The sequence below is a fragment of the Spironucleus salmonicida genome, chromosome 7 (assembly GCF_000497125.1).
Source record: "Spironucleus salmonicida strain ATCC 50377 chromosome 7, whole genome shotgun sequence".
NCBI classification, from domain to species: domain Eukaryota; phylum Fornicata; order Diplomonadida; family Hexamitidae; genus Spironucleus; species Spironucleus salmonicida.
Window position 1 is genome coordinate 916,812 of NC_090602.1, and position 18,358 is coordinate 935,169.

At 38.3% G+C, this 18,358-nt stretch overlaps 6 protein-coding genes across 6 annotated transcripts; 5 read left to right on the top strand and 1 right to left on the bottom strand. All coding sequences in view use genetic code 6, as the record gives it.

Moving 5' to 3' along the window:
* Positions 1-18: 18 nt before the first annotated feature.
* On the top strand, positions 19-999 carry SS50377_27320 (uncharacterized protein; the record flags this gene model as incomplete). Its single annotated transcript, XM_067911112.1, has 1 exon — positions 19-999. The coding sequence occupies one exon, from the start codon at positions 19-21 to the stop codon at positions 997-999; it is 981 nt and encodes a 326-aa protein (XP_067761799.1).
* Positions 1,000-1,001: 2 nt separating this feature from the next.
* Positions 1,002-2,084, bottom strand: SS50377_27321 (EamA-like transporter family protein; the record flags this gene model as incomplete). Its single annotated transcript, XM_067911113.1, has 1 exon — positions 1,002-2,084. One exon carries the CDS (start codon positions 2,082-2,084, stop codon positions 1,002-1,004), a length of 1,083 nt encoding a protein of 360 aa, XP_067761800.1.
* A 211-nt stretch (positions 2,085-2,295) lies between these two features.
* SS50377_27322 (Helicase) lies at positions 2,296-5,643 on the top strand (the record flags this gene model as incomplete). Its single annotated transcript, XM_067911114.1, has 1 exon — positions 2,296-5,643. One exon carries the CDS (start codon positions 2,296-2,298, stop codon positions 5,641-5,643), a length of 3,348 nt encoding a protein of 1,115 aa, XP_067761801.1.
* A 71-nt stretch (positions 5,644-5,714) lies between these two features.
* On the top strand, positions 5,715-7,037 carry SS50377_27323 (uncharacterized protein; the record flags this gene model as incomplete). The annotated part of the gene is made up of 1 exon (XM_067911115.1): positions 5,715-7,037. One exon carries the CDS (start codon positions 5,715-5,717, stop codon positions 7,035-7,037), a length of 1,323 nt encoding a protein of 440 aa, XP_067761802.1.
* A 2,693-nt stretch (positions 7,038-9,730) lies between these two features.
* Positions 9,731-12,460, top strand: SS50377_27324 (uncharacterized protein; the record flags this gene model as incomplete). Its single annotated transcript, XM_067911116.1, has 1 exon — positions 9,731-12,460. One exon carries the CDS (start codon positions 9,731-9,733, stop codon positions 12,458-12,460), a length of 2,730 nt encoding a protein of 909 aa, XP_067761803.1.
* Positions 12,461-12,861: 401 nt separating this feature from the next.
* SS50377_27325 (uncharacterized protein) lies at positions 12,862-18,072 on the top strand (the record flags this gene model as incomplete). Its single annotated transcript, XM_067911117.1, has 1 exon — positions 12,862-18,072. The coding sequence occupies one exon, from the start codon at positions 12,862-12,864 to the stop codon at positions 18,070-18,072; it is 5,211 nt and encodes a 1,736-aa protein (XP_067761804.1).
* Between the last annotated feature and the right edge of the window lie 286 nt (positions 18,073-18,358).

Sequence of the window (18,358 nt, forward strand, 5' to 3'; positions counted from 1 at the left end):
CATTTAGCCCACTCAAAAATGTCGAGGTCAATATTTTTGGCTGCAAAGAAGCCCCTGGACACTGATTTCTAGCAGTTGCTGTAGTGCTACCTCCAAAATCCTCACATTGACACCTACCTTGATGTCCTCCTAGAATACGATCTGGCGTCAGAAACCACACAATTTATGCTCCCAAAACACCAGGTCCCGCCAGCAATTCAAGCAACGCTACACGAGCGGAATTTTGACGAAAAAGCGTCTCTCTTCGCTTACAATGTCGCACTGTGTCTCCAAAGCTAACAAATATCCGAATTTTACGTGTCGAATGCTCCGCTTTCACCATTTTCGTTCCTTTTCTGGACCATAAATCCCAGCTGCGACCCAAATTTCCTGGCTAAAAACTACTTACCGGATGCGGCATTTTTTATAGCTCTCCAGCACGCGGCCATCGCGGAGTTCCCCTTCTCGATGCGGTTCATGAAGGGGCTCAACCTGGCATCCTTGCCCGAGGATGCGCTGGGCGAACTTCTGCGGGCACTGCAGATAATCCGATTCCCAGATGCGCTGGCGGTGGCGCTGAAGGTTTTACGAGTTTCAACCTCTAATTAGGTGGTGCGCGAGGCGTTACGGCTGACCGAAAACAGCGAAATAGAGGTATTGGAATTCGAAGAAAACTGCTTCATTCTGACCCAAAATCTGACCTCTGTCAACGCGAACGTTGTACTGGCACAGCTAAAGCTACTGGTGGAACGGTTTGCGGAATTTCGCTAGGAGGATGTGAATAGGATATCTTAGCGGATCGACCTTGGACCTAAAATAGTTAAGCTAGTACAAAATCGTACGATTCTTAAAGCGCGCGAAATTGGGGATCTGGTGTGTGATTTGCTGTTTATAATAAGGGAAAATGATGATTTTTTGAATTTTCGCGATGAGGTCATTGACGAGTTAAAAATGCGGTTTAAAGGAAGGGAAAGCATGACTCTACAGCAGACAGTGATGACGTTTGAGTACGAAATATGATGTCATCTCACTCGAAGCCACTTCACTTCACCTGATTTAATTTTTAATTTTTACATTAGCTTCGATCCAAGATTTTTAACATCATTGTGGATTAGCGTTCCTGAGATCATGAATAAGAAGCCTGCAAACTATAAGATACTGTAGTAAGTCAGTTTTTCACCATAGTCGTGTGATGAAATCGAATAGTATAAAATTACCATAACAACCCAGACAAAGCATGTGCGTAGTGAATCTATTAAAGCTCTATGAGTTGAACTAAGAACTTTAGACATTGTAATTGCAGTATAGTTGAAAAAAGCTATACTAATGAAATAACCGAATTGAAGGCCGAATAGTTTACCGTTCATAAACATCATAAACGATGAATTAACAACATTTTCGTAGCTGCCATGGTCAGATCCTGAGATAAAATAGCATGCAGGCAAAAAGACCCCCAAACATAAAAAGCTGCCCATAATACCTTCCCAACCGACTAAAAATAAACTTGAGATGTCATTATTCTTCATAAATTTTTCCTCAAATACAAATTATACCGAACTAAAAATTTATGCAACCAAAGTCAGGCATATGCCAAGTATAATTCCAGAGATGCCACCTGTACTACCTTCATTCATCACAGCGGATATTCCTACAAAAATAAGACCAACGCATGCCATACAGACGCCAAACAATTAATGAGTTGAAGGTACTCTTTTCAAAAATATTCGAGCCGACACCATAACAAGCACGATTAAAAAGCCTCTTAATATCTATGTAATAGAAGCTGGACAATACAAAAGACCAATACCAGTTAATGTTGTTTAAAGTAAATCACAGGTAGCTAACAATGTTATCATAATAATAAACTTTGGATATGATAGTTTCCCTGTAGGGTTGATCTTACTTTCCTTTTTGCTGATATAAAAAGCGATTAAGCACAGAGATTCGCCAAAAAACATTATCAGCGTGCACCACCATGGCGTAGTATACAGCTGAGTTTCGAGCTAAATATTGTATCCCTCAGTCTGGTACATTATTTTCTTAACCACTGTATTCACAGTGCCTGATGCCAACATTGAGATTATTATGACTATGGGATTCACCATTTTAAAATTGATTTATTTCGCCAGATGATTCGATATTATATAATTTTAATATATAGCACCCAAACCTCACAGAATTATTTTTATTACCCTTAAAATTTCCATTTTACCAAATTCTCATTATTATACATTATAATTAATAATTATACCATTCCATTTTACCCCCACTACTATCTGATATTAATGATTTCTCTTTCCTTCTACCCTTCCACAAATGGAGTTCGACCTTCTGACGACACCAGCCGCGATGAGCACAGCAGAAAGCAGACCACTACCGACCATAATCGAAGTCCCATAGCCGATCCCCGCCAACCCGCTGAAGGCGATCCGCCACTCGGTCGTCTTCCCGCCAGAAACGACGCCACCGGCCTCGCTAAGTGCCGATATTTTCACGCTACCACCGGTAGCAAATCCTGCCAAAACCTTCCCGTTCACTCTAGATCCGTTCCAGGAGAAGGCCATCGCGGCGCTCAACCGCGGCGAGTCCGTGATGGTTTCCGCACATACATCCGCCGGGAAAACGGCCATCGCGGAGTATGCCATCTCGATCTGCGTGCAGCGCGGCCAGAAAGTCGCATACACTTCCCCAATTAAGGCGCTTTCGAACCAGAAGTTCAGAGACCTCTCCCTGACCTACGACAGCGTGGGCCTGCTCACGGGCGACTCCACCGTGAACAAGCAGGCCCAGATCCTTGTTATGACGACAGAAATCCTACGCAACATGCTGCAGCAGGGCGGTGAGCTACTGCGCGAGCTTGGCTGCGTCGTTTTCGACGAAGTGCACTACATGCGAAACGCAGAGCGTGGTGTGGTCTGGGAGGACTGCATCAGCCAGCTGAACAGCAAAATGACGTTCGTTTTCCTCTCTGCAACGATCCCCAACGCCGCAGAATTCGCAGGCTGGGTCTGCAGCATCCACGGTAAGCCCATGCACGTCATTTACACCGAATTTAGACCCGTTCCGCTCCAATTTTGCATCTGCCCAATCGGCGGAACGGAGGTCTTCCACGCCTTCAGCTCCGACGACCGGCAGCTGAACACCGCGAACATCGCAAAGGCGCGCCAGATGCTGCCGTTTCAGGGCGGAAAGCAGGGCGGAATGACCGGCAAATTGAAGCAGAAAATGATGAATGAGACGATTCTGACGTGCCTGAAAATGCTCAAAAGCAAGCAAATCCTGCCCGTAATCGTCTTCAGCTTCGGCAAGGCGCGCTGCGAGGAGCTCGCTCAGATGCTGCTAAAAGAGGGCCAAATCGGCTCCCTGCTGTCGCAGTCGCAACAGGATGCCGTGGAGCTCATTTTCAGCGCCGCGCTGCGCGAAATCGACCCAGCGGACCAGCAGCTGAAGCAGATCGTCCAGGCGCGCCAGCTGCTGCTCCGTGGCGTCGCTGTGCACCATTCTGGCCTGCTGCCGTTCGTGAAGGAGGTGACCGAAATCCTCTTTCAGGAGGACCTCGTAAAGGTCATTTTCGTCACGGAAACGTTCGCGATGGGCCTGAATTTGCCTGCGCGCTGCGTGGTCTTCACGGACCTGCAGAAGTACGACGGACAGCAAAATCGCTACGTGCAATCGGGCGAATTCATCCAAATGGCGGGCCGCGCGGGGCGCCGCGGGCTGGACACGCAGGGGGTCGTGATTTCGTTCTTCGCGAGCCAGGACGACTGCAGCGCGTCGCTGGACGTCATGCGCGGCGGCGCTGAGGCGCTGAATTCGAGCTACAAAATCGGCTACTCGCAGCTCGTGAACTATTTGCGAATTGAGGGTTTCTCGGCCGAATAGGCGATTTCTAGGAGCTTCCTGCAGTTCCAGCGCGATTTCCGGCTTCCGCGCTGCGCGAATTCGTTATATCAGATCGAAATCGCACTTTTGCAGTTCGAAAAGCAGTTTTCTGACGCCGCCACGGGCCTTGCGCTGCCGGAGACGCTCCAATTCCTCGATTTGGAGGAATTAAAATTTCGCGAAATGCTGAAATTGATGGAAATGGGAAGGGAGCCGCAGCTCGAAAAGTAGCTGGTTTCGCGTCTCGTGAGGGGTCGAATTTTGCAAATTTCTGGCGACGGGCAGAATTTCGGGCCCTGCGTTTTGCTGGGAAGCAGTGTCTAGGGCGGTGCGCTGTTCCTGGACGTTCTGGCGCCGCTGGTGGCGCCTAAGCAGTACAACGCAGCGAAGCGGTCGAGCGAGCCCGCGGCGGTGCTGAATTCGTGCAAATCGCGCGATTTCGCGCCCTCTGACCGCTTCGTTGAGGATTTGCTGCAAAATAGCGAATTTTCGTCGTTTTTGAGCCCCAAAACGGCCGATTTGGACGACATTTTGGCCGAAAATGCTTCGAATTTGGTCGGTCTGAGCGACTCAGAGCTGTGCCGCCCGGAGTTCAAATGCTGCGAAACGGTGAGCCACGAAATCAATTAAAAAATGAACAATTTGACTTCAAATTGCGTTTTTCGCTTTATTATGGAGCGGAAAAATGTGCATTATTAAACGATATTATTCGATAAAGCAAATTTCGTTCCAATTGTCTTTAGAGTTCCGATTTCGTGTGTGTCGGAAATCAGCACCGTTTACGTGAAGAATCTGCCGGTTTCGGCTGCGGATTACGACGATAGGAAGCTCATTTTGACGAAGTTTATGGCCGTTTTGGTGCAGCTTTTCGAGCGCCAGAAAGGCGATTTGGAGGAGGTTTTCGTGTTCAGAGACGATATAATACCGAAATTGCAGTTCGATCAACTCGAAAATATAAATGTGAAATATGTCGAATAATAATAGCGAGTATAGAAAATTTAGGAACTTTTAAAAACAAATTTCTACAGTTATTACAAATATTTTAATGATTATTATATAAAATCAGGCAATATTCATGAAATTCTACTGTAAATTTTGAAGCTCAAAAGGCGGCAAAATCTGCTCTCCAACGAGCTTAAGTCAGGCTCCAAGGTCCTGGTTGAGGACCTGAAGAACAAGAAGCTGCTCCTGCAGCACCTGAAATACTTCGATTTCGAGTCGCAGACCGCGCTCGAAAAGGGCAAAATCGCTAGCAAAATCAACGCCGTGAACGAGCTGATCGTCGTGGAGGCGATCTTCGGGAACTTGTTTTCTGACGCGTCTGTCCCAGTCTTCTGCGGTGTCGTCTGCGCGCTGCTGGGCGAGCGCGTGCGCGGCCAGGAGGCGGCTCTGAGCGCCGAGCTGGAGGCCCCGCTGCAGCGACTTACGGATGTCGTTTCTGGCCTCCTGGACGCCTGCGCCGTCTACGGCGTCGAGCTCGAAACGGGAATCACGCGGAGCGACGAGCTCGTGGACCGCAACGCCGCGTAGGCTGCATTTCTGTGGGCCGATTAGCGTAGTTTGCAAGAGATTCTGGACGAAATTCCGTCGCTTTTCGAGGGCAGTGTCGTCCGGATGTTCCGGCGGCTCGTGACGGGCCTGGAGCAGGTCCAGGAGGCGGTGGCCGGCTGGGGTGACGGTGCGCTGAGTACTAAGTGCGCTGATGCAATAAAAGTCGTAAATAGGGGGCTGGTGCGCGCCGATTCGCTTTACATCATCGATGAACAGCCGTAGGAAGATTGAACAAATTTGGTTTTTGTTATTAATTATTATATAGTAATAAATAATAAATAATTCCGCCACTTCATATCAAAATGTAGTTCGATATTTTATAGTCTTTGAACGTTACGATACCAAATGCGCAACCGGTGGCTGCTCCCAGTGCATATAAGGTGTTTTCTCCAGTTATTTAGCCTCCTAATGCTGATTTCAAGCCGCAGCATTAACCCAGGAAAACTCCAGAGAACTTGACGCAAAAGTAAATGGAGTAGCTAACGATAGAACAGAAGCAGCTTCTTATTAATCAGCTAAAATATCGTGCTGAGACGAAGCTGCCTCTCACAGCTCAGACTCCAAAAATTGTCCAACATGAAGAAAACGGATGGTGCGATTGTTGCTATAATGATTATCTAGACGCAAAGAATAGAGCAGTTAAGCAGCATGCGGTAGAAAAAGAACGTCTCGCGGCCAAGTAAATATAAGATCGTGTTTTGGTTGATAGACTACGTGACCAAGAGCTTTAGAAATTGGAGAAGAGCAAGCGATGGGATGAAATGCAAAAAGTTATAGGTCAAAAAGAAGAAAACAAGCACCAACTTAAAGAAACTCAGCGGTTAGAGCGATAGCAACTCCGTAGTGCTTAGGAAGAAGGTTTGAAAAAACTAGAAGATACTTTTAAGCAGAAAAAACAACAGTAGGAACACCAGCGTCATGCAATGGAAGATGATATTTAAAAGCACCAGACTTTGAAGATGGAGAGAAAGGCAGCTGATAACGCAATAAAAGAGGAATATGTGTTGCCTTCAGGATTGTAGATTGACTAAGATGTGATTAACAAAAGGAAACAGGAAATATTAGAACAAATAGAGCTACAAAAGGCGCAGAAGAGAGCGCAAAAGATGATGCTGAACACATCCAACCAGGAATAGCGCCACAGCCTCCAGTAACAGCTCGACCAGATGGCGCTGAAGCACGAGGCAGCGCGCAAGGAAAAGCTGCATCAGCAGATGGAGGAGGCCAAGCGGTACGATGAGGATATTCTGCGCAAGGCTAACGCGGTGAAGCAGAGGCGCGATAACGAGGCCAGACTGGTGAAGGAGAGCGAGAAGGCAGCCAGGGACGCTGAGAAAGCCAACTCCGCAGCATAACTTCTCCGCGCCGAGCAGCAGCGGGCCCAACTCACAGCGCAGCTGCAAGAGGGACAGCGCCAGAAATAACTAAACGCAGAACTGGAGCGGCTCCTGGAACGCGTCCACAGGATCGAAGGCGCCGTGAAGCCGCCGAGGGTCACGCAGGAGTGTGATCGGTGTGACGAGATCGGAAGCGTAGAACGCATCGTGCATTTGGGCGCGGAGGAGGTCGCCGACGCCGAGAAGTATATCGCGCTCAAGATCGGAAGGCGGGGCACGCAGGAGTGAACCATTTTGCTAGCAAATATGATTTCAGCGCTCCCAAACAATCAGCTATATAGTTCGAGCTGAGGTAGCAACTCGGGCAGCCAGAAGACTCCAGCTATACTGCGTTGAACAAAACTGAGTTTTTGGATTAAGTTTTTGTTATATTTATATATAATATTGATATTTGTGAAAAATTCATTCCAATTTCTCGCACAATGCTAGCACCGTAAAACCTGGCGTCTGGAGTGCGAATACACGTGTTTTTCACTGTAAACCTTCTGTATAGGACAGTTTAGGGTGCGTAAATGCAATTTTTAATACCTTAGCTTGAGAATTTGAGGCAAAGCAGGGTTCCTTTCGGGTGGTGGGGCTAGTTAGAATGAGCAAATAGTGGGAGATATTATTATATCAAAATTGTGAATTAAAATTGATTTTCAACTGCAAATTCATTACTGTGTAATAATAAAATTAAAAAAGTGAAAACAGACTAGTTACGGAAATACGCTTATTTAAAATCTGATATAAGCGTTTTGCTTAACTTGAAGATAGGGATTTTTACTAATAGATTTCACTAAGCGCTCAGGTGAGTTTTAATGATAGATTAATTGATTTCAAGCATAGAAATACATAATTATTGGGATCGTTACGAATATGGGGAAACTGGATATACAAAAATGGCAAAACATTAATATACGCAGAATGGACACTAAGTTGTTAAATTAATTGGAGATGGTATTTAGTTTTCATTTTTAACACATCTGTATCTGAAATATCATTTTTTAGTATAATGTGCATTTATATATGTATTCATGCAATTATACATTTACTGATTTATTTTCACTTCCTTGATAATGAAAGCAACTTATACTATTCTAAATTTTAAAGGTGAATAGATTTTTCAGCTTGACATTGTTTTAAAGGATAGTTTTTTATACTTCCTTAATCTAAATCAGTTAGCTTAATATGCTTCTGCTCTCAATGAGAGTTACATTTCAATTAATATTAATACAGTAGAGAATTTAAAAATATTTCATGTCTTTTTAATTATGTATCATTAAAAATTAATATTAAATGAATTTCCTATAAAGAATTATGTTATTAATTATAATATTTCTCATGATGATATTTAAGAATCGTTTATTTCAGAACTGTGGTCTAATTTAGGTATTCTATTAGTGCATTTAGGTTACAATGTACATTAGAGTTTTAAAAGTCCATTTAGAAAAAATATATTAGATTATAATTTTCATGTTGTCACCAGTTTATACTAGGAATTTTAGTTTTCTAAATAATAAATTTAGTCTATATCACTTGACTTATCTTCATTAAACATCATTGTATAATTATAATCACTAATTTTATAAGAAACAAGTTAAAGAAAACCTAATTTTTTGGCTTTTATTTATGGATTATCAGCTAATTTCTTAACTTTATAGAATTAAAATGAGTTGACTAATAATAGTGATATAATAGAATATTTGCTTTAATCTGAAATTATTTTTTAAGATTCTAAATCAACTAGTTCTATCTAAACATTAAAATTTCATAATATTTTACATCTTCCATTACATTTATCTAGAGATATTAACTCTGACCTATTTAAATTTTTATGCACTCCTTCATTTATTTTTAAAACAGAACATTTTATTTTGCAATCTCTTTACACTAAAGACCATATATTAACGAAAAATGGTATTTTAAGCAATAGTTCTAGATCAGGGAAGTCAGTTTCTTTACTTTCAACTTATTACTATTATTAATATTCTTTAAGAAATGTTACACTTTACATCTAGTGCGCTGCTTAAGGTTCATAGCCAATCTATATCAATTCTAGCCTTAATTATTAAGATGCTTTATAATTATTATTTAAGTCGTAGAATTATTAGTTTGAGAAGACTAAATATACTTAAATTATGAGTCTGGTACGATAAGACATATTTGAATTATATCAACAGAATAAAAGATTTTAAAAATAAAAAAATGTATTGATTAATTTTAAGTAAATCTTTATCCAGTCTACTAGCATTGATTTTTAAAAATTCCTTGAAAAATTTTAATAAAATAACGATAATTTCTTTAATTATAAAAGTTAAAAAGTATTAAATGATATAAACGATACTGAAGACGTATCGTTATATAAAGCTAATCAAATTTTTAAATTACATTAAATTTTGTTAGATAAATCTATTTAGGCATTTATTTTTAATGAAGAGGTTCTCTATCCTTTGTAACTTTCTTAATAATAGTTATACTAATAATTATTTGGTAATAATAAAAGTTTAGTGTATGAAGTTTAATTTATTTTATTAACATATATTAATACAACATTTGTTGATTATTTTGAGTTAAATGAATATTAACAGTTAAAAGACTATATTGAGAATCACTTCGAATAGTTATGTTAGTAAATTAACTGGTAAGATGAATTTTATTTAGCAATGACCAATAGCAATTTTATCACGTATTTATATTAGAATCAGAATGAAAATTAAATCTCTATAATTATTCATAATTGTAATTCTTTTATCAGTTAACTAACATTGGATTAGTAGTTATTATTGAATACTCATAATCAATATTAAAATTTTTAAACAGTTTTATAAAATAAGGAGGAATAAAATTTATAATAATCCTAACTGATACTCTTGCTAGAGCTACTGTAATTCTTATATACTAGCTTTTCTTTATTTAAGACCTGTAAGTCATATAGTATTATGAATTCTAATTTAATTGCCTTCTAGAACTAATAGTTTCGACTAGATGTTGCCATTACTCTAGAAACTATTTTCATTAATTTAAAAAATGATTTGCTAAAGTTTTAAAAACATTAGGTCATCGTCAGCGTCGTCAATATTGTCAGAGATATCAAAAGTGTTACTGAAAATGCCATCGGCCTGTCATAGGACATTTAGGATGCCATTGCGCAATAAGATGTGAAAGCTATTCTGAACAAAGTTACAGATGAACCCTGGGAGGACCAGCGGCTATCCACTCTGCTAGAGCTGCTGAAAGCTCTATTAGTGCACTACCCATCTATTTTAACAGATTCATTTTGTACCTGTATAACGAATATTTTAACTTAGATTTCTTAGCAGAATGACTTACTTTTAGATTTATCAAAAGTTTTGTCCAACGATGAGGGAATCCAGAACTAGTTTATACGTTAGTAAACTAGTGAAGTCATCGCCAGCGTCGTCAATATTGTCAGAGATATCAAAAGCGTTACTAAAAATACCATCGGCCTGCCATAGGACATTTAGGATGCCATTGCACAATAAGATGTGAAAGCTATTCTGAACAAAGTTCCAGATGAACCCTGGAAGGACCAGCGGGTATCCACTCTGCTAGAGCTGCTGAAAGCTCTATTAGTGCACTACCCATCTATTTTAACAGATTCATTTTGTACCTGTATAACGAATATTTTAACTTAGATTTCTTAGCAGAATGACTTACTTTTAGATTTATCAAAAGTTTTGTCCAACGATGAGGGAATCCAGAACTAGTTTATACGTTAGTAAACTAGTGAAGTCATCGCCAGCGTCGTCAATATTGTCAGAGATATCAAAAGCGTTACTAAAAATACCATCGGCCTGCCATAGGACATTTAGGATGCCATTGCGCAATAAGATGTGAAAGCTATTCTGAACAAAGTTCCAGATGAACCCTGGAAGGACCAGCGGCTATCCACTCTGCTAGAGCTGCTGAAAGCTCTATTAGTGCACTACCCATCTATTTTAACAGATTCATTTTGTACCTGTATAACGAATATTTTAACTTAGATTTCTTAGCAGAATGACTTACTTTTAGATTTATCAAAAGTTTTGTCCAACGATGAGGGAATCCAGAACTAGTTTATACGTTAGTAAACTAGTAAAGTCATCGTCAGCGTCGTCAATATTGTCAGAGATATCAAAAGCGTTACTAAAAATACCATCGGCCTGCCATAGGACATTTAGGATGCCATTGCGCAATAAGATGTGAAAGCTATTCTGAACAAAGTTCCAGATGAACCCTGGAAGGACCAGCGGCTATCCACTCTGCTAGAGCTGCTGAAAGCTCTATTAGTGCACTGTCCATTGTTTATCAATACGAAAGTATAGTAAAACATGTAGGTTATTTTATTTGGCCTCAAGAGCTAATAGATTAGACTAGATGTTGCAGATTGCCTAGAAATTATCAAGAAGAATCATGTAAATGATTTGCTAAAGTTTTAAAAACATTAGGTCATCGCCAGCGTCGTCAATATTGTCAGAGATATCAAAAGTGTTACTAAAAATACCATCGGCCTGTCATAGGACATTTAGGATGCCATTGCGCAATAAGATGTGAAAGCTATTCTGAACAAAGTTACAGATGAACCCTGGGAGGACCAGCGGTTATCCACTCTGCTAGAGCTGCTGAAAGCTCTATTAGTGCACTACCCATCTATTTTAACAGATTCATTTTGTACCTGTATAACGAATATTTTAACTTAGATTTCTTAGCAGAATGACTTACTTTTAGATTTATCAAAAGTTTTGTCCAACGATGAGGGAATCCAGAACTAGTTTATACGTTAGTAAACTAGTGAAGTCATCGCCAGCGTCGTCAATATTGTCAGAGATATCAAAAGCGTTACTAAAAATACCATCGGCCTGCCATAGGACATTTAGGATGCCATTGCGCAATAAGATGTGAAAGCTATTCTGAACAAAGTTCCAGATGAACCCTGGAAGGACCAGCGGCTATCCACTCTGCTAGAGCTGCTGAAAGCTCTATTAGTGCACTGTCCATTGTTTATCAATACGAAAGTATAGTAAAACATGTAGGTTATTTTATTTGGCCTCAAGAGCTAATATATTCGACTAGATGTTGCCATTACTATAGAAACTATTTTCATTAATTTTAAAAATGATTTGCTACAGTTTTAAAAACATTAGGTCATCGCCAGCGTCGTCAATATTGTCAGAGATATCAAAAGTGTTACTGAAAATACCATCGGCCTGCCATAGGACATTTAGGATGCCATTGCGCAATAAGATGTGAAAGCTATTCTGAACAAAGTTCCAGATGAACCCTGGAAGGACCAGCGGCTATCCACTCTGCTAGAGCTGCTGAAAGCTCTATTAGTGCACTGTCCATTGTTTATCAATACGAAAGTATAGTAAAACATGTAGGTTATTTTATTTGGCCTCAAGAACTAATAGATTAGACTAGATGTTGCAGATTGCCTAGAAATTATCAAGAAGAATCCTGTAAATGATTTGCTAAAGTTTTAAAAACATTAGGTCATCGTCAGCGTCGTCAATATTGTCAGAGATATCAAAAGTGTTACTAAAAATACCATCGGCCTGTCATAGGACATTTAGGATGCCATTGCGCAATAAGATGTGAAAGCTATTCTGAACAAAGTTCCAGATGAACCCTGGAGGACCAGCGGCTATCCACTCTGCTAGAGCTGCTGAAAGCTCTATTAGTGCACTACCCATCTATTTTAACAGATTCATTTTGTACCTGTATAACGAATATTTTAACTTAGATTTCTTAGCAGAATGACTTACTTTTAGATTTATCAAAAGTTTTGTCCAACGATGAGGGAATCCAGAACTAGTTTATACGTTAGTAAACTAGTGAAGTCATCGCCAGCGTCGTCAATATTGTCAGAGATATCAAAAGCGTTACTAAAAATACCATCGGCCTGCCATAGGACATTTAGGATGCCATTGCGCAATAAGATGTGAAAGCTATTCTGAACAAAGTTCCAGATGAACCCTGGGAGGACCAGCGGCTATCCACTCTGCTAGAGCTGCTGAAAGCTCTATTAGTGCACTGTCCATTGTTTATCAATACGAAAGTATAGTAAAACATGTAGGTTATTTTATTTGGCCTCAAGAACTAATAGATTAGACTAGATGTTGCAGATTGCCTAGAAATTATCAAGAAGAATCCTGTAAATGATTTGCTAAAGTTTTAAAAACATTAGGTCATCGTCAGCGTCGTCAATATTGTCAGAGATATCAAAAGTGTTACTAAAAATACCATCGGCCTGTCATAGGACATTTAGGATGCCATTGCGCAATAAGATGTGAAAGCTATTCTGAACAAAGTTCCAGATGAACCCTGGGAGGACCAGCGGCTATCCACTCTGCTAGAGCTGCTGAAAGCTCTATTAGTGCACTGTCCATTGTTTATCAATACGAAAGTATAGTAAAACATGTAGGTTATTTTATTTGGCCTCAAGAGCTAATAGATTAGACTAGATGTTGCAGATTGCCTAGAAATTATCAAGAAGAATCATGTAAATGATTTGCTAAAGTTTTAAAAACATTAGGTCATCGCCAGCGTCGTCAATATTGTCAGAGATATCAAAAGCGTTACTAAAAATACCATCGGCCTGTCATAGGACATTTAGGATGCCATTGCGCAATAAGATGTGAAAGCTATTCTGAACAAAGTTACAGATGAACCCTGGGAGGACCAGCGGCTATCCACTCTGCTAGAGCTGCTGAAAGCTCTATTAGTGCACTACCCATCTATTTTAACAGATTCATTTTGTACCTGTATAACGAATATTTTAACTTAGATTTCTTAGCAGAATGACTTACTTTTAGATTTATCAAAAGTTTTGTCCAACGATGAGGGAATCCAGAACTAGTTTATACGTTAGTAAACTAGTAAAGTCATCGTCAGCGTCGTCAATATTGTCAGAGATATCAAAAGCGTTACTAAAAATACCATCGGCCTGCCATAGGACATTTAGGATGCCATTGCGCAATAAGATGTGAAAGCTATTCTGAACAAAGTTCCAGATGAACCCTGGGAGGACCAGCGGCTATCCACTCTGCTAGAGCTGCTGAAAGCTCTATTAGTGCACTGTCCATTGTTTATCAATACGAAAGTATAGTAAAACATGTAGGTTATTTTATTTGGCCTCAAGAACTAATAGATTAGACTAGATGTTGCAGATTGCCTAGAAATTATCAAGAAGAATCCTGTAAATGATTTGCTAAAGTTTTAAAAACATTAGGTCATCGTCAGCGTCGTCAATATTGTCAGAGATATCAAAAGTGTTACTAAAAATACCATCGGCCTGTCATAGGACATTTAGGATGCCATTGCGCAATAAGATGTGAAAGCTATTCTGAACAAAGTTACAGATGAACCCTGGGAGGACCAGCGGCTATCCACTCTGCTAGAGCTGCTGAAAGCTCTATTAGTGCACTGTCCATTGTTTATCAATACGAAAGTATAGTAAAACATGTAGGTTATTTTATTTGGCCTCAAGAGCTAATAGATTAGACTAGATGTTGCAGATTGCCTAGAAATTATCAAGAAGAATCATGTAAATGATTTGCTAAAGTTTTAAAAACATTAGGTCATCGCCAGCGTCGTCAATATTGTCAGAGATATCAAAAGCGTTACTAAAAATACCATCGGCCTGTCATAGGACATTTAGGATGCCATTGCGCAATAAGATGTGAAAGCTATTCTGAACAAAGTTACAGATGAACCCTGGGAGGACCAGCGGCTATCCACTCTGCTAGAGCTGCTGAAAGCTCTATTAGTGCACTACCCATCTATTTTAACAGATTCATTTTGTACCTGTATAACGAATATTTTAACTTAGATTTCTTAGCAGAATGACTTACTTTTAGATTTATCAAAAGTTTTGTCCAACGATGAGGGAATCCAGAACTAGTTTATACGTTAGTAAACTAGTGAAGTCATCGCCAGCGTCGTCAATATTGTCAGAGATATCAAAAGCGTTACTAAAAATACCATCGGCCTGCCATAGGACATTTAGGATGCCATTGCGCAATAAGATGTGAAAGCTATTCTGAACAAAGTTCCAGATGAACCCTGGAAGGACCAGCGGCTATCCACTCTGCTAGAGCTGCTGAAAGCTCTATTAGTGCACTACCCATCTATTTTAACAGATTCATTTTGTACCTGTATAACGAATATTTTAACTTAGATTTCTTAGCAGAATGACTTACTTTTAGATTTATCAAAAGTTTTGTCCAACGATGAGGGAATCCAGAACTAGTTTATACGTTAGTAAACTAGTGAAGTCATCGCCAGCGTCGTCAATATTGTCAGAGATATCAAAAGCGTTACTAAAAATACCATCGGCCTGCCATAGGACATTTAGGATGCCATTGCGCAATAAGATGTGAAAGCTATTCTGAACAAAGTTCCAGATGAACCCTGGAAGGACCAGCGGCTATCCACTCTGCTAGAGCTGCTGAAAGCTCTATTAGTGCACTACCCATCTATTTTAACAGATTCATTTTGTACCTGTATAACGAATATTTTAACTTAGATTTCTTAGCAGAATGACTTACTTTTAGATTTATCAAAAGTTTTGTCCAACGATGAGGGAATCCAGAACTAGTTTATACGTTAGTAAACTAGTAAAGTCATCGTCAGCGTCGTCAATATTGTCAGAGATATCAAAAGCGTTACTAAAAATACCATCGGCCTGCCATAGGACATTTAGGATGCCATTGCGCAATAAGATGTGAAAGCTATTCTGAACAAAGTTCCAGATGAACCCTGGGAGGACCAGCGGCTATCCACTCTGCTAGAGCTGCTGAAAGCTCTATTAGTGCACTGTCCATTGTTTATCAATACGAAAGTATAGTAAAACATGTAGGTTATTTTATTTGGCCTCAAGAACTAATAGATTAGACTAGATGTTGCAGATTGCCTAGAAATTATCAAGAAGAATCCTGTAAATGATTTGCTAAAGTTTTAAAAACATTAGGTCATCGTCAGCGTCGTCAATATTGTCAGAGATATCAAAAGTGTTACTAAAAATACCATCGGCCTGTCATAGGACATTTAGGATGCCATTGCGCAATAAGATGTGAAAGCTATTCTGAACAAAGTTCCAGATGAACCCTGGGAGGACCAGCGGCTATCCACTCTGCTAGAGCTGCTGAAAGCTCTATTAGTGCACTGTCCATTGTTTATCAATACGAAAGTATAGTAAAACATGTAGGTTATTTTATTTGGCCTCAAGAACTAATAGATTAGACTAGATGTTGCAGATTGCCTAGAAATTATCAAGAAGAATCCTGTAAATGATTTGCTAAAGTTTTAAAAACATTAGGTCATCGCCAGCGTCGTCAATATTGTCAGAGATATCAAAAGCGTTACTGAAAATACCATCGGCCTGTCATAGGACATTTAGGATGCCATTGCGCAATAAGATGTGAAAGCTATTCTGAACAAAGTTCCAGATGAACCCTGGAAGGACCAGCGGCTATCCACTCTGTTAGCTCTGTTTATTACATTATTTGACTAATTTCCATTAAAAACTCTTTTATCACAATATCAGAATTTTAATATCATTTCTTACAATTTTTAAAGAATTAACAATGTCAAGTTTGATTAATATAATAATATGTTATTGCTAGTCGATGAAGTTTTATTCTAATAGAACAAAAGAAGATAATAAGTTGAAGCATTAACTTTTAGCAAATATGAATAATACTCTAAATTAAACAATCCTAGCTAATATTTAAATTATTTTATGGAAAATTCTCCAATAGCAGGAAATTAAAGAGAGATCAATGAAGTTTAAAAATATTATAAATAACTAGATTTTATTTCCTAAGATCGAAGACTATTTTTATTTACTGAAGAATTGTATAATTTAAGACGTATGGAGTCAATTTTTTGGAGAAATATTAGTCTACGCAGTCTTCATTATAATAAGAATATTAATAAGTCTGACAATATTATTAAATAATGCATATTTGCTGGCACTGATATGTCGTTGTTTAATTTTATTAAACATAATAATATTTAGAAAAATATATTATCAAGCTCAGACATTACCAGTTATTAGCATAGTAAAATTATTGGCCTGCCTTATCCACATGTATAGTTGTCTAAATAAATATTTAAAAATTAGTAAATTACACTAGCATTAGATGATTAAGTAAGCTTAATTACTAAAGTTAATTCATTTGCATAGGTTTCTATTATTGATTATTACAATATATAATGTCCTGAAAAAGCATTATAAAAATAGTTATATTTGCCATTTATATCACCTTAGTTATGGCTTGTGAACAATAATAATGAGGATTCTAAAAAGTGTGTATGTTTCAATAATCTTGTTAAAATTAATATTAATAATTCATAATTATACTCAGTTAATAAGTAAAATTGTTTTAGTTAATATTTTGAAATTATAAAAAATAGTACAAATATTTCATACCACGTTAATTCAAATAAATAAAATGGGTGTACATTATTAACTACCTCCTCAGGTTATATTAATTTATCACAGTTAGCATTATTTTATTATGAGGTTTAATAATCATTTGATAATTTGCTCAACTAACTTAATAATAAAACTATATCTAAGATATTGCTGTCATAAAAAAAATAATATTTAACAGAAATTAACTCTCTATTACTATTTCTGTATACTATTACTGGATGTGATGCTTTAGTCTGCAACTTCACTCAGATATTCAAGTAATAAGAACTTTATTCAATTTATTTTAATATTTTTGGTAGCCGTCTTACATAGATTGATTCATTCCATTTAATTAAAAGTTAATGCAAAGGTGCAAAGTTTATTTGCCTATAACAGCCATTTGATGATTTTATTTTTGATGATATTAATTATAGCTAGTTTTAAAAAATGCTATTATAGAAAGGGATACATTATTCAAATCTTATTTTTTAATAATTAAAGACAAGTTAAAATTGCTAAACTTTAATCTGTGCTATTTCTATTGAGAAATAAGGTTTATTCTAAAGATTTCAAAATATTGACTAGAAATCACCGGATTTTTTAATTACTTTTCATGGATTGAGCAGTCTAGGTGACATAATGAGCTAGGAAGGAGATACATATTACGCTACATTTGACTCTGGAAATCATAGCACCATAGGACTGAGGGAAAAAACGAAAAATTTCTCAAAGTCCATTATACAAGTAGGTACTCTTTTTTCTGCAATTAATCTTTATGAATCAAACATTGAAACGCCTGAAAGCATGTTAAGAATTCATGACAAGGAAATTAAGTCTGCAATGAACGATTTATTTAAGTGATACTTAATTTAATTTCTTATTTAGTTATTCTGCAGCTAAAGTTTATCAGAAATCCTGCATTAAAAACTTTTAAACGCACTGTAAACAATATTTTAGAGTATTAAAAATCTAAATGTAATACAAAATATCCATTACATCCGAGATTTATGAGAATACTACAATGATAGATACTATAAAAGTTAAATTGGCGTTTGATTGCATTTTAATTTACATGGAAATGTGATAATGCGAGTTTTAAACATACTTTGAGGCTGAAGTATGGATAACTGTACTAACTAACATCTAC